General features: G+C 38.6%; 1 protein-coding gene across 1 annotated transcript; it reads right to left on the bottom strand.

The window, feature by feature from the left end:
- Window positions 1-11,412: 11,412 nt before the first annotated feature.
- LOC102713186 (UDP-sulfoquinovose synthase, chloroplastic) lies at window positions 11,413-15,350 on the bottom strand. The gene is made up of 3 exons (XM_006654284.3): window positions 15,155-15,350; window positions 13,727-14,807; window positions 11,413-12,007 (listed from the first exon to the last, which is right to left on the bottom strand). Exons 2-3 carry the CDS (start codon window positions 14,768-14,770, stop codon window positions 11,606-11,608), a joined length of 1,446 nt encoding a protein of 481 aa, XP_006654347.1. The 5' UTR covers window positions 14,771-14,807; window positions 15,155-15,350; the 3' UTR covers window positions 11,413-11,605.
- Between the last annotated feature and the right edge of the window lie 191 nt (window positions 15,351-15,541).

Raw genomic sequence — 15,541 nt, 5'->3', positions numbered from 1 at the left:
AGACCATCGCCCACTCTCTGCCTCTCACATTCATGGACGTGTTGTGGCTCTATGCGCAACCTATCAAGCGTTCTTCTACTGCCTTGGACACGGCGACGGCGAGTCGATGACGCCGTCCTACCCCGGCTTGAAGATTTGTTGCCTAGGACGCTCCACGCTTTCTACTCGCTTGATGGACACATCAGCCCCATGTCCAGTGTTCACCGTTGCCGAGCATGACAACGTTGGTGTCGGCGTCGATGAGCATACCGATGAGCTGAGAGAGCTTGCCAAGATCATGTCGTTCTTGTTGGAGCTTTCGAAGGGCGGCACGGTGCTCGGGTTGCAGACCACCCTACTGTCGCCCAGCATTGTGGCCTCTTGGAATCATGGTCCATCACTTCGCTTGTGACGGGGTGGGTTCGACGCACTTCCTCCAGACCTGGGATGCCACATGTGTCAGCAACTAGGCGATGCCACTACCCGTCATCAACCACACACTCATTCGTGGCTGCAAACAACATGCAAGCCATGTTCGCCTCACCCACGAACAAATCCAAAGATCTGTTCAAAGTGCCTGCCGGCAAGCTCCTCATCACTTTCACGTTGTCAAGACATCAATGGCGTCGTCGTCGGTGAGGCTGGACGTCGCGGTACTGTTTCGACGTGCTTGATAATGGTTACATGTATGCATTAAATAAATAACCTGCAAACAATCAAACATATGACATTTGTCTGGACTATTGTATAATCTATCTATCCCGCTGTCTATGTGTGTCAAATAGACAATAGTTATCTAAAACTTATTGCACATGCCCTAAGAGCAAGGCTAATAATATAGCCAACAAGCTGGCTATAAGACTCTTTGTAGTCTTCATATAGCCCACTCATATAGTGGTTAGCTCTTTATATTTAATGCAAAACCCACATGTCTCTCACAGAGCTGGCTATAAGCTTAGAGCAAGTATAATAGCAGGCTATAAGTCGACTAAATGCTAAGGTGGAGGAGAGAGGAGAGGAGAAAGAAGAGAAACGGGTTGTAAGCTTATAGCCAGCTGAAGCACAAGAACCAAGGAACTATGTAAGAGAGACAAGTGGATCCTGCATTAATGATAAAGAGTTAACTATTATATGGGTGGGCTAAAAGAAGACTATAAGAAACCTTAACCAGCAAGCTGGCTGTATTATTAGCCTTGCTCTTATAGCACGCTTCTCCTCTCTCTCCTCCCCTCTCTCTTCCACGTCAGTATTTAGCCGGCTTATAGCCTGCTATTAGAGCAAGTTTAATAGTATAGCTAACTACAAGCTCCACTTCATCTATAGCCAATTCATACAATAGTTACCTACAAAACATTAGTATATAATCCCACATGTCATACACATAATCTGTCTTAAAGTCCGTGTGCAGTTGGCTATAAATTAGTAGCTCATCTCCTTTCTCTTTCCCCCTATCTCTTTAAAATATGCTTATAGCTGGCTTATAGCCTGCTATTGTACCTGCTCTTATACTTGCTCTGGGTTAGCATTGTCTCCTAGGCGTCTTCAACGACAACGGTAGAGAAGAACCGTTGGCTCCACATGCTAGCCATGAACGCAGGTCATCCATTAATTGCATCATTACTATTAACTATCAACCTTGAATCTGCTGCATTGGGCTTGCAACTTGATTCGCTCCACTGAATCTGTGGCTCACCGAAGAGTTTTCGTGTGGCTCTAGATGCCGACGACTGCACGGATAGAGAAATTGGGGAGAGAGGTTGGGGGAGATGATTGGTGGATAGGTCGGGGATGACGGCGGTGGATAGGTCGAGGGCGGCAACGGTGGAGGATTCGATGGTTGCCGCCTACCGTCACGTGCTCGGGGCTTGCAAGTGTGGGAGGAAAAATGAGCTGGTTTCTATAGTTAAGGGAAACTTTGTAATCCGGTTTTGGCCGGAGGAGAACAATCAGATTCGACCAGTAACAGAGGGAGTCAAAATGGACTTTTTGCAAAGTTTCTGAGCCATAACTTTGGGCCGAATCTGTCAGGCCTGCTAGAGCTTGAGCTGTGGCTGAAGCCACAAGCCACATCCAATTTTAATTTGTGACTTGTTGATATAACTTAGTTCTAAAATTAATCTGGGCATTTTCAATGTTTTTTTGTATTTCAGCCCAAATTTTTAGACCGCTGGGAGCAAAAGGATAAGAAATCTCACCCTAAGACTATTGTATTTGTTTTTTTTGTCTTTGAAACCTAAATTGTAGCCATAAAAATATCCATACGTTCCAGCATATAAGTATTATTGAGGGCACCTATGCTCTCACCATATATATTTCTTATGTATTGAGGGTGCGATAGTTTTTTTTCTTAAACTTCATCTCGGTAAACAAGTTTTTTTTCTTAAACTTCATCTCGGTAAACAACCTGTAAATGCATATATTTTAGAACAAGGAGAGTATCTTCAAGCAAGTTCATCGTTGTTTTGAGATAGAAGCTAAGGCTAATCATCAATCAAACTATATAGATATATTCAAAGTACTACTATAATACAAAGTCATGCTAGAGCGAACCAAGTTTGTCTCAACCTGGTAGGTTAACTTGTTGATCCAATTTCAAGTCATACATTTGCATGGGTGATCATATTTATGACTAATTATTTTTTGATGATAGATGTGTCATTGGCATCGAAACATAATGGATAGCTTTATCAATCTCAATATTAATTGCTGGTCTAGTTTTTTCATAGGTGCTTAAGGGTGGTGTGTGCACGTGTTTTGATAGATGTAAGTCTATATGCGATAATTAATATGTACGAGTGTTTGTGTGTCTATTGTGCTTTGTAAAGAAAAAAGTTATGCTAGGGCTTAATTTAGACAAAGCCAATATACCTTTATTGGGGTTTGGAATTCGTTCTATCGGTCCGACAGCTGAGCGGGTCAAGAGTTTTGGTGATCGCTAGGTTGAGAAAGCAAATGGTACATCTCCGTCTTTACAATTAGGCCATGTTTAGTTCAACTTTTCTCAAAAACATCATATTAAATCTTTAGACATATAAATAAAACATTAAATATAGATAAAAATTAAGACTAATTATATAGTTATGGAGGAAATCGTGAGACGAATCTTTTAAGTCTAATTAGTGCATGATTAGGCATAAGTGCTACAGTAACCAATATGTGCTAATGATGGATTAATTAGATTCAAAAGATTCTTCTCGCGATTTCCAGGCGAAATCTGAAATTTGTTTTATAGTTAGACACGTTTAATATTTCAAATATACGACCGTACGCGTCGATATAACCATCCTTCTATAAAAATTATGGGAACTAAACATGACCTTAGCAAATGGAGGCAACCACTTGACACATATGATAGCGTGCTACGCCAACATCTCCCACTGGAATCACGGCTGTTTCCACATATGCACAGTACACGCTAGCTGGAAATTAACTAGAAAACAACAACTAGTAGTGCTGATTACATGAATCTAGATAGGTTTGTTTTCTCCGGCCTAAGGGAGAAACAGAAAGTCGAAGAGAGGAAGCTTCTGGAATCTCTAGATGCGATCCACTATCCCACCTACCTATACTACTAAGTGTGGTTTAAGCAACACAACCCTATAACACATAAAGAAATGTTTTACCGAGAAATATTGCAGTAGTATAAAAAATATGTTACATAAAAAGGTTATAACACGTACTAAAGCAAGTGTGGAATAGTGTTACGAGATGAATAATAGTAGCACATAATATGTGTTACTAAAGCTGGTTACATAAGAATATAGGATTGAAAATAAATTCTCGTTTTGATTTTCTTAAGTCAATACGTGGCACCTAATTAGAGTTAAGATTAGCTACATACAGAGCACATAATAGTTTGAACAAAATCATTAGTTACATATATATATCACCCAGTAGAAGGGTCTCTTTAGGCATCTACCAGGTGAACTGATGGCCATGGATGGCATGCATCATGCATGATATACATGTAAGTTTTCAAACCCATGATCTAGCTCAAAATTAATCAATTCAGAGAGCAAAGTTCGATGGGATCAATGCATATAACACCTTCCAAGAACGGAAGCAGCTGTCAGATTCATGCATGTGTGGCGATGGTATTCTAGCCAGTAAGTGGTGGCACCTGAGGAGGAGGTGGGGATTGGGGCCATGAACCTGGCCAAGGTCGTCGTAGGCCGCGGGGATCACTCCTCGATCAGGAGCGAGCTCTCGATAATCCAGACGCTAAGGCCGTGCTCGTTTATATAGATTATTCCTAATAATTTATAATCTTTTACGCACACGTTTCTCGAACCGTTAAACAATACAATTTTACCAAAAGTTTCTATATATAAGTTTATTATCTTATTTTTAAAATAGGTTTTAACTTTACATTATTTAATTTTATTGTTTATACCATTAAATACTTATACAAATCAGAGATAATCTTTTATCATTTATCCGTTGAAAGAAGGCGACCTAAATGTTGTTATCACATGGAAGGTTGTTATCTGCTGCTTGCTGGAAGGATTTTATAGTGTGGCCAAGAGGGCCTTTTTTCACTATAACTAAATAGGAAACTACTAAATGACATTCAACATAAAACCAAAACAAGAGGTTTATATAAATTTCAAACCACCTGATTTGCTTAAAAATCGATGTCCCCAACTTCTTTACTCCAACTCTTGAGGAGATATTCAGATGTTTGACGTTGTTGTTTTCTTTATACACATTTGATCACTCGTCTTATTTAATTTTTTAAAAATATATAAACATATATATATATACATAAAAATATACTTAACAATAAATAAAATGATATAAAAATAATTAATAATTATGTAGATATTTTAAATAAAACGAACAGTTAAATGTATATAAAAAAGTTAACGACGTCAAACATGTCAGATGAAGGGAGTACATGGCAATAGCATCCTCGAAGCCGTAGGGGCGGCAACAGGGGTGCGCTAAATGTCAATAACAGGGGCAAAAGTGAAACGAGTTTTTAGGAGGGGGCATCTTCGTCTTCGGTGATTTGTGGGGAATGGGGAGGTTTGGCGAGTCTTGCCGGTAGCACGGCGCCAGGAGGGCGTACGGAGCTAGGTAGGAGAGGAGCTCAATTGCTTGAGTATGTGCGAGAGTGAGGGGAAGATCAGGATAAAACAAAAGCAAACGTACCTACACGAATAAAGCAATCTAGACTGTCCAAATAATAACTAAAATGAAGGGAGTTTTATGAAAATGTATCATATGCAGTAGGGGTGAACATATGATAAAAATTAACTAGGTGGCATACAGAACACTTAGAAAGTCAAATAAAATTTATCTCATTACAACTTATAAAAACTTAGAGATATTATCAATTTTTTTAATTGGAGTTGGGGTTCATAGGTCATGCTATTATAATATATCTAAGAATAAATTTTAACTGGGGCCAAGGCCCCGTTGCATATACATTAGATCCGCCCTTGCTATGCAGTCCCACCTAAATAGTTGTTGCAAGTTTTGTTTGAAAAACTTTTAAATACAACATAATTACACTACATTATATTGTAGCCTTTATATAACTTATATATAAGTATTAAAACACTTGTATATTTTTTCTTACTCCATTTTAAAATGTCAATTAGATCAGACAGTCTAGAAATCGGAAGATATTGCATTTGTCTCAAAATGCCACCATCTTTAAATTTGAACTTTTGAGACTAAGGCAATAGATAAATAGCTACTCCATATATTTTGTATTATATATTTTATATTATAAAGATGTTTTGGTTTTCTATAGATCATCCATATATGTTTTACTTATATGTTTAGATTTATTAAGTATTCACATAAATATAAGAAAACCAAAACATAATTTTATAACATGCAATAAAACTAGTACTACTAGATAATTGCGTCTTTTCACTTTTAAAGCCATACGCACAGGTCTAGCCGTTGTCAGAGTGGCACAACCTTTAACCAACAATCAAATGAAATCATAATGCCTGCGTCCCAAAATAAGATTATTTTTTAAGCTTTTAAATATAATGCTTTGACTATCTTATTTGAAATTTGTTGTGACTAATATTTTTATTGTTACTAGATGATAAAAACATAGATAGTATACGTGACTAATTATTTTAAGTTTTTTACAAATTTTTTAAATAAGACGCATGATCGAACTTTGAACATAGAAATGGAAAAATAAAATTATTATGAGACGGATGTTGTACCTAATAAAATGTTCACATCACTGCATCTTAATTCGGTCTTTTCCCCTTTCAATATGCCTAAGGCCGAAAGTGTCTTTGTCTAAAACAATCTCGTTCGAAGAAGGAACCGGGGAAAAAAAATTCCGGATGAAACAAACCTACAAAGTTCGAATCACGCATGGCTACACTATCTACAATATAGTACTAGTAGTAGTGTGCAAGATTTCAGTGGTTGATGGGTGTGAGGAATTGGCGATCAGGTGAGTTTGGCAAGATCCAGAAAGTACTAGCAGAGTCCAGCATGGCATGCTACAGCAGATACATCGAATCGGCCGCGGCCACTGCAGTCATCCACTGATCTCCCCGCCGTGGTTTCCTCAACTGGTACGGCCCGTCAACTGGCATGCATGCAGTGATGCATGCAGTACGGCCATTCCGGCAGCATCCTTTTTTAAATCTTTTTAAATGTAGGAAAAGGTATGTTCGAGTGGTTCGATTATTATAAACAGTACCCTCTTTTAAAGATTTTTTTAGTCTTATTTATATTAATACTAATAAATCTAGACATATATAAATTATATATAATTATCAATTGATTAATTTAGATAAGGTTAGAAAGTCTTATAATATGAAATATACGCACTAGTTTTTTTTGGCAAAAAGAATACAATTCCTCAATGGCATGTTATATAACCAACTATAACAGTCTATTATTAACAACTTTATCTTTTCGCTTCTACTTATGCTTATAAGTTAAAATTTAATTTTTTATTGATTTTAGAGTTTTTTTATTGTAGTTTATTTTTCGTCTTGACTTTTAAATATCTAAGAACGCATATATAAAAGTTTTATTCATAAATTATTTTTCATTGTATATATGTCATTTTAATCCATCTTCTCTAAAATATAATTATTTTAGAAATCAAATTTTGTACTATAATATAAGCATTTCTATCATAATTTTCATAGTATCAATGATTCCTCAGTCAATCAAATGCTTAGAAAAGAAATCTAAACTATAGAAAATTTAAAAATTGATCGCTGATCACTAAAGTAAGTAAAAGTGTATCTTCTGGTCCAACCTTAATATTCACCAAATAAACTAAATTATTTATATTTTAGAACAGAGTATGTAAAATCACCTTTAAATAGGGAGGACATATTACTTTTACTTGACTATAAACGATTATCCGAGATCCTAGAACACTATTTTTTTTTGCAAAAGGTTTAAAAAAATCTACTCCATCATAAAATAATTACATTAATCATAGCATTCAAATAGTTGCACTAGGGATACATTCCTAGAGTATTGATTTTCCCTCTAACCAACCCTTCAATTTTTTGCCTGGCTTAAACCCAATCACCCTTCCACTCCTAACCCACCCTTGTTCAACGAGAGATATATCATTTCCATTTTCTATTAATTTGTCTTTGAATGTTTCTCGGAGAGAGGAAGTAGCAACCAATTTACAAAAGATGTCCTAGAATATTTATAACCGAAGGAGAAAAAAAACCAACCGCGGAGGTAAAGAATCGTGGAGCCAACAAAAAAAAAATCTCAAATAGAAAACCCACCTGCGCGCCGAAGCTTTCCAGGTTTGGCATCCACAGGCAAGCGCCCGAAACCGCGGGCTCCGCCCCCCCCCCCCCCCCGGCTCGACCAACCTGTCAGCTTCCTCGAGCAGACGCCACCGCCGCAACTTGATCCGCCACTGCTGCACTGCTACTGCTACCGCTACTGCTACCTCGCGCCAACCGAACCACCACCGTAGATTCACATCGATCCATCTCCACCATGTCAATGTCAGGTATATATGGCCGATTGTCGCCGCGCCGAGACCCCGGCCGGCCGCAAAGGCTAGCGCCTAGTAGTGGGTCGTCAGTGATCGATCGAGCCGTGTGTGTGTTGCTATATCTTTGCTGGGATCATCGATATTATGCAAGAGGCGCCGGCGCCGAGGAAGACGGCGACGTCGTCGTCGACGGTGATGGACGGGGGCTGGGCGCTGGCGCTGCTGCTGGCGATGGCGGCCGCGCTGCTGCTGCTTCTCCCGCTGGTGCTGCCGCCGCTGCCGCCGCCGCCGTCGTTGCTGCTGCTCCTCCCCGTGGTGCTGCTGGTGCTGGTCGTCTCCCTCGCCTTCTTCCCCGCCGGCAGCGACAACGTCGTCGTCGCCGCCTCCGACATCTACGAGCCGTCGTCGTCTGCTCGGTCGTCGTCGTCATCGTCGCCGCCGTCGCTGCAGCTATGAATCCAATCCAACTCGCAAATACAATCTCGATCGAGTCAGAGTGCGCGCCGGCCGGATCGCCGATTTGCTAGGCGAAGCCTTCCCGCGTCCAGAGCGAAATTGAGCCGTCCTAATTGCTGCGCGTCTCGATCGGGCAGGCGGAGATGTACAGCATTAGGTATAGCTCTAATCTAATCAACGAGATGATTCCATTTAGTTATCCATGCTCGATCTCCCCGTTCATGCGTATGTTCATGGTGTTACTGTTTAACCTTGTGATCTCCACCTCTCATACCGCGATTAACATTGGGACTTGATTTCAATTTAATTACTCCATACTAAGATAAACCACTTTAGTTTAAACTTGGTTTTAAAATAAATTAACTATCTTCTTTACTTATCATTGACTCTGATAAAGTTTATCTTCGTCAGCATTTCCTAAGTCTAACTACTCACCCACCTATACTATGTTTATATTAATATTATTTTGGTCCTGGTCTATCACCTTAGTGGTTATTTCTTAGGATTTTCTACGAGTAAAAGCAAATATAATATAATCGTATAAGCATGACAAAAAATTCATATAGTAGAAAGAGATGAGAGATGAGAAACAACACGTAGAATTATAAGCAGCTATAGCACATGTGTATGTTTTTAACTCCGATTGTTCTCAGCTTTTGCCTAGGTTTTATATACACGTATATCAAACTACCGAACGATGTATCTTTTAAATAAAAAGTTTCTCCTCGAAAGTTCATCATTTTATTTTTTCGGAATAGATTTTTTTAACTTTGTACGAGCTAATTTTATTGTGTATACAATTAAATAGCTATATAAAAATAAGATAATATTTTATCTTTTATCTGCAACCGAAAATAACAAAGCCTGCTTTAAAACATTTCGAATGGCTAAAATTTTACTCCCTAATTCTTAATTTAGCCTTTCATGTCAAACTAGCATGGTGGCCCACGCATTTTGCGCAGCTAGCATTGTTACAAATTGTATCTATATATAGTCTCTTATTTACATAATAATTACTTTTAAATTGTTTAAACAATTCAATTTAATTTTTTTAAAATTATATTTTTACATAGAACCACATTTACATATATTCTAAACTATGCTTATACATAAACTCTTTTCTGCATCATATTTAATTTATAATTCAACATTTAGGTTCTTCTAAATCGTATTTATAAATGGATGTTTTCTCTTAATTTTTCCAATTTTTAACTAAAATTTTAGATTTTTCTAAATTGTATTTATAGATAGATTTTTCCCTCAATATCAATTACTTTAAAATTTTTAATTCGAGATTTAAATTTTTCAAAATTGTATTTGCACATGGACTTTTTTTTATCATTTTTCTTTATTTTTAGTTCTAAAATTGTATTTCTAATCTGGTTCTTTTTAACCGGAATTTTAGATGTTTCCGAATCGTATTTATAAATGAACTCTTCCCTCAATATCAATTACTTTAAAAATTGTTATCCAAGATTTAGATTTTTCTAAAATTTATTAAGCATGGACTTTTTTTTATTATTTTTCTTTATTTTTATTTGATCTTTCCTTCCCTGGTCCGATCTAAAAAATATCATTATCTTTCTTTGATTTTTATTATCTGATTCAAAAGAAATCTTTCTTTTCTCTTATGGAAACCTATAACCTGATCGTTGTCCGATCTAAAAAAAATAGCATTATCTTTTGATCGTTGTTCGATCTTAAAAAAAAGTAACATTATTTTCCTTTGATTTTCATTGTCCGATTCAAAAGAAACCACTCCTTTCTCCTTTTTTAAACTCCTTGTCCGATCCCAAAAATATCATTTTCTTTTCTTTTCTTTCTCTTACTTTCCTTCAAATATTAATGTATTTTCTGGCCCGTGAGAATAAACGTGGTGACAGCAAATATTCCTGATTGATTTTTCTTTTTTTTTTTCTCTTATAGAAACAATGTCCGATTCAAAACGTGTCCAATTCCAAAAAAAAAAATCTAAAAAATCCTGACTTGATCGTGCTTCTTGGGTACATTATCTACTAATACATCTCCTAAAATCTCCTGTCCGATCTAATCAAAAAAATCCTGACTTGATCGTACATCTCCTAAAATCTCCTTGTCCGATCCGTTCAAAAAAAAGTAATTTTCTTTTCTTTCTTTTTTTTCTTATTTTCCTTTGATTAACGTGGGATTTTCTAGCACATGAGAATAAACACGATGGCTCCTTTTCCTGGTACTTTTTATATATAATAGATTGATGTATATTCTAACAGACTTTTTATCTTCATTCTTCGAATTCTAACGAACAGAAAGATACTTATAGGTCTAACCATGTGAGACCTCACAAAATAGCAATCTTGTGGGTAGGAGGATGGTTTGCTAGATTTAACCATTGAGTAGGTATGTTTAGTTATTCAAATAGCATGTCAAGTCAAATAATTAGTCACTTAAAGAATAATATTTTAATATATTGCTAAAATTTACTGTGATACCTTAAATAGATAATCTCTTAAATATACTCTCACAAAACTTCTTAAAAATACAACCGTGTAAATTTCCTATAGATGATACGGTAGGAAGATATAGCCAGCACTTGTTGGTACGCATGAAGCCAGGTAAGGATTCAATGTTACCGACCGGTATATTAATGGATTCAGATTGAGCAATGCTCGAGTATCCATCAAGATATGGCCCCACCAGCACCAGGTGTCGTGTTGCATGAAGCAGCGTGTGCTACGAACCTACGATCACTTCTTGGGCCGAAAGCCGAGACTTCTACCTGGGCCAAGATTAGAGGCCCAAGCCTCACAAGTACAAAATATTTTCGCAACATTACTTCTCTACCATTCTATAGTATCTTCAATATTAAAGGATTAAAATTTTAGTGGTATGTATGAAGTTACAACATCTTCAGATCAAAATTCAACAAAAAAAAAGCCTCAAATCCTGGATACTCATTTGCTGATCAAGAGCTCGATAAAGATGATAACAGAATTACAGCATGAAACCTCTTCGATCAGATTGAAGTTTCTATCGTGGGGGGTAAAGGTAAAAAAAAAAAAAGAAGAAGAAATCTAACACCGTAACCAAACTCACTACAGCGTGCAGCATACTGAACGCACATTAATTATTGCATTACTACACACCAAATTATAATGTCAATGTCCTGGTTGACATTATACTGCTCCGCCATGGAAAACCAACACCAGCAGCAGCAACAGCCTCCTCCTAGACGGACACCGTCTTCGGCTTCGCGCTCATCTTCTTCCACGACACGTTGGGCATGATCTGCGCCGCGTCGACCCGGTCCTTGTACTGCACGGCGAAGTTGAGCAGCGAGTCGAGCAGGGAGTCCGACAGCAGGTGGGGCTCCAGGCCGAGCTCCATGAGCTTGGTGTGCTTGGCGTTGTAGTAGTGCTCCTCGGCCTCCACCCGCGGGTTGGGCACCGACTTGGCCTGCACCTCCAGCCCAAGCTTCGCTCCCGCGGCGGTGACCAGCTTGGCCAGCTCGTTCACCGAGAATTGCTCGGTGAACTGGTTGAAGACCCTGAATTCACCTGGTTTGGCTGGGTTGGCGATGGCTAGCTCTACGCATTGCACGGTATCCCTGATGTCCAGATATCCACGGGTCTGCAGAGCAGGGAAGAAGGATTTAGACGATTGTCAGATGATGCAGAAGACCTCATTATGTGTTTGAGCAAATGAGCTGTTAGTCATCAAACGAGCGTTACTTTCTGCACTATGTTAAATTTCAGTACTTGCCGTGATCAGCTACAGTTTACATGGTTTACTCCTAAGTAACTTTTGAGTCGGACAATAATTCATGAAATGGCGACAGTGACCTTCTCACAGCCTGAGTCCACACTAACAAAGGTTAGCTGGTGTGCTAATGTCTAAGGTTTTATATGATGGATACTAACAATTAATTTGGCCAACTTATATTTATGTGAATACAGCTATTTCAAGTAATAACAACTGGAAGCATATCATTTAATAGTAACTGAGCAAACATGACTACTAGAGAAAACCCCCTTTAGCAATACATATATATATATGGTTAAAAGTTTAAATAAGTATTGTTAGGGTCTACACCAAACGCATTAAATATACGTTGCCTTTGCTGTCGTTGCTAACATCATTTACAACACATGCACAATTATTGGTAATATGTGACAATAAGCGTGACTAGTTAGCAATAAAGAATATAAGTTGTAGCAATATATTTGTGCGCTGTTAATTTTAATAATGGACAATTTTATGTTCCTCCAGTTTTATGATTTTATTATTATATTTATAAATATATTATATTATTATTTAAATATAACTAAAGAAGATCGAACCTCAGACCTCCTGCTTGTGGAGAGACGTCCTACCCATTGGACTATGATCAAGAGCGTGAGAATGATCTAAACTATCTCGATTAGGTTTGTGAGCTCGTGACATATTTTGATATTATTCTAGTTTAGATTATTGACCTGTACCCTGAGTACATATATGTACAATAATTTAATATTTTAACATATAATAAAACGTATTATTTTGTCAAATGAATGTGAATGACTAATCCACTTCTGATATATACTCTTTATTAGAAAAGTTAAGTACTCTTTGTATCAAGTCTTCACACATTGATTACTTGGTTAGTGACTCATTGCTTCAAGGCTAGACTTGTGCACTTTTACCATGCTATTTTTTCTATGAATGATTATTTTTGGCTATGGATGAGATTGAAATGTGTTATTTTTCCGTGAATGAGATTTTTTTGGCTAACTACGGATGAGATTAAAATATGTTATTTTCCCATGAATGAGATTTTTTTGGGTAACTACAGATAAGATTAAAATATGTTATTTTTTATATATGAGAATTTTTTAAAATGTGTAATTTTTTTTGTGAATGAGATTTTTTTGGCTAACTACGGATGAGATTAAAATATGTTATTTTTCTCATGAATGAGATTTTTTTGGCTAACTACGGATAAGATTGAAATATGTTATTTTTCTCATGAATGAGATTTTTTTGGCTAAGTACGGATGAGATTGACATATCTAGTCCTAAAAGTTTTACCAACATAGCTCATCCTTTGCAACACATAACTAGCAATATATACTATTATTTATTGCCAATTGTGTAAGATGTTGTAATGCATGTGCTACAACGCGAATTATCCATTGCAAAACTCACCTCACCTATTAGTAAGTGTTGCTAATTTTGTTTCTTTATAACAATGGTCAATGCGTTGGTAAGCATATATTGCTAGAGAGGGGTTCTTGTTGTAGTATGCCTTAATACAAAAAAAGTGCAAAGAGGAAGAAAAAGAAAACAATGAGCCAGACAACAAATACATACCTGGCCACCCTTTCCGTAAACTGTAAGTGGATGCCCTACAGCAGCCTGAACACAGAACCTATTCAGTGCTGTCCCAAAGATGCCATCATAATCAAACCTGTTGGATAGTTCTTCATGCATTGCAGTTTCATCTGTTCTGACCCCATATACAACACCTTGGTTAAGATCTGTGGCCCTTATACCCCAAGCCTTGCATGTAAATGCGATATTGTGCGAGTCATGCACTTTGCTTAGATGGTAGAAGGAGCTTGCTTGCTTTGGGTAAGGCAATGTATCAGTTCTTCCATTGTGAGTAATAGTGATGAACCCTTCTTCAATGTCAATATTTGGAGTTCCATACTCACCCATGGTTCCCAGTTTGACCAGATGGCATTCTTCACTGAACTCCTTAATGGCAAACAATACATTAAGAGTTCCAATAACATTGTTGTGCTGAGTGAATACTGCACGGGAACGATCAATCATAGAATATGGTGCTGATCTCTGCTCACCAAAGTGAACAGCAGAATCTGGCTCAAAAGACTTGAAGGCCTCTGAAAGGAATTCAAAGTCGCATATATCACCGACATAGAGCTGAATCGTCTTTCCGGTGAGAGACTTCCACCGACGGATGCGATTCTGGATGGAGGCTATGGGCGTGAGGGAATCCAGGCCAAGCTGGTGATCAAAAAGGCGTCGCACAAGATTATCCACAATAGCAACCTCATAGCCTTTGTTGGAGAGATGAAGAGCGGTTGCCCAGCCGCAGTAGCCATCTCCGCCGATAACCATGACCTTTTTAGGTCTAGAGGACGAGTGCCCAGATGCTTGCTCGTTCCCAGTAAGTGGTGTCTGTGTCTTTCCTGTCTGCCCCTGCACAACAGCGCTAGCACGAGCGGCAAATGCCTTCCTCGGTCTCGCCGGACATGATTTGAGCACCACATTGGAACATTTTAAGCTCTGGAATTGGGCGACATTGCAGCAATAGCCAGAAGATCTCGCGTATGGCTTCACTGCAGGCGAAGGGCTAAAACTACAGTTAGTTACCAGATGTGCCATTTTCATATCCTTTTATCTTCCCGCTGCAGCAATTTCTGATGGCCTGCAGAGGTAGCCCCATACAAATTCAAGTTCAGTGAAAAAAAAGTGCAGCATAATTACAGGTCACAGCACATAAATTTCACTACTACAAGGTAACCAGAACACCACGAGCACAAAATGACAACTAAAGCAGGCGCAAAAGCACGAGATTCCAGCTAGTAATTAAGCAGGATTCAGTCAGCTAAACATCCTGGAGTACTTTGGCCACACCACCTCCACTCCACAGCGAAAGCAACCCAAGCAAGCCAGAGCCGAGAAGCGTATCCATTCTACGCTCGCTGGGTTTTACTAGCAACAGCGCAGAGGAGACGGGGAAGGGGAGGACGAGGAGTAGGGAGAGAGGGATACCTCGCAGGCCGGAGTGACCGCCGGTGCGGCGTCTCCCGCGGGCGCTTCGAGTACGGTCCGGTGGGGGTGGCAGCCAGGTGGGGGAGGAGGAGGAACGAGCGGAAGCGAGGTGGAGAGGATGGATAGCAGCAGCAGCAGCAGCAGCAGAAGCAGAAGGGGGAGGCAGCGCGGCGGATATTCGGCGGAGCCGCGGAGGGATCCGGATCAGCCTGCGACCCTGCCTGGTTGATGAGAGGCCAGAAAGGGATCCCGACCGCGTTCGACGTGGTGGGTGAGTATATAATTAATTGATTATTAATAATAAAAAATTAATTAATGTAAATTTTTATGACTATATTTTAAAAAATTTCGTAGAAAATATATCGTTTAATGGTTCGGGATACGTGT

This window comes from Oryza brachyantha, chromosome 5 (genome assembly GCF_000231095.2).
Source record: "Oryza brachyantha chromosome 5, ObraRS2, whole genome shotgun sequence".
NCBI lineage: Eukaryota > Viridiplantae > Streptophyta > Magnoliopsida > Poales > Poaceae > Oryza > Oryza brachyantha.
The sequence above is the reverse complement of the archived record's forward strand: the minus strand, read 5'-3'. Positions and strand labels throughout refer to the sequence as shown.

Coding starts and splice junctions, on each gene's coding strand:
- LOC102713186 (XM_006654284.3), bottom strand. CDS start 14,770: ATGAAAATGGCACATCTGGTAACTAACTGTAGTTTTAGCCCTTCGCCT. Junction 12,008..13,726: donor TTTACGGAAAGGGTGGCCAG/GTATGTATTTGT, acceptor CCTGCTCTGCAG/ACCCGTGGATATCTGGACAT.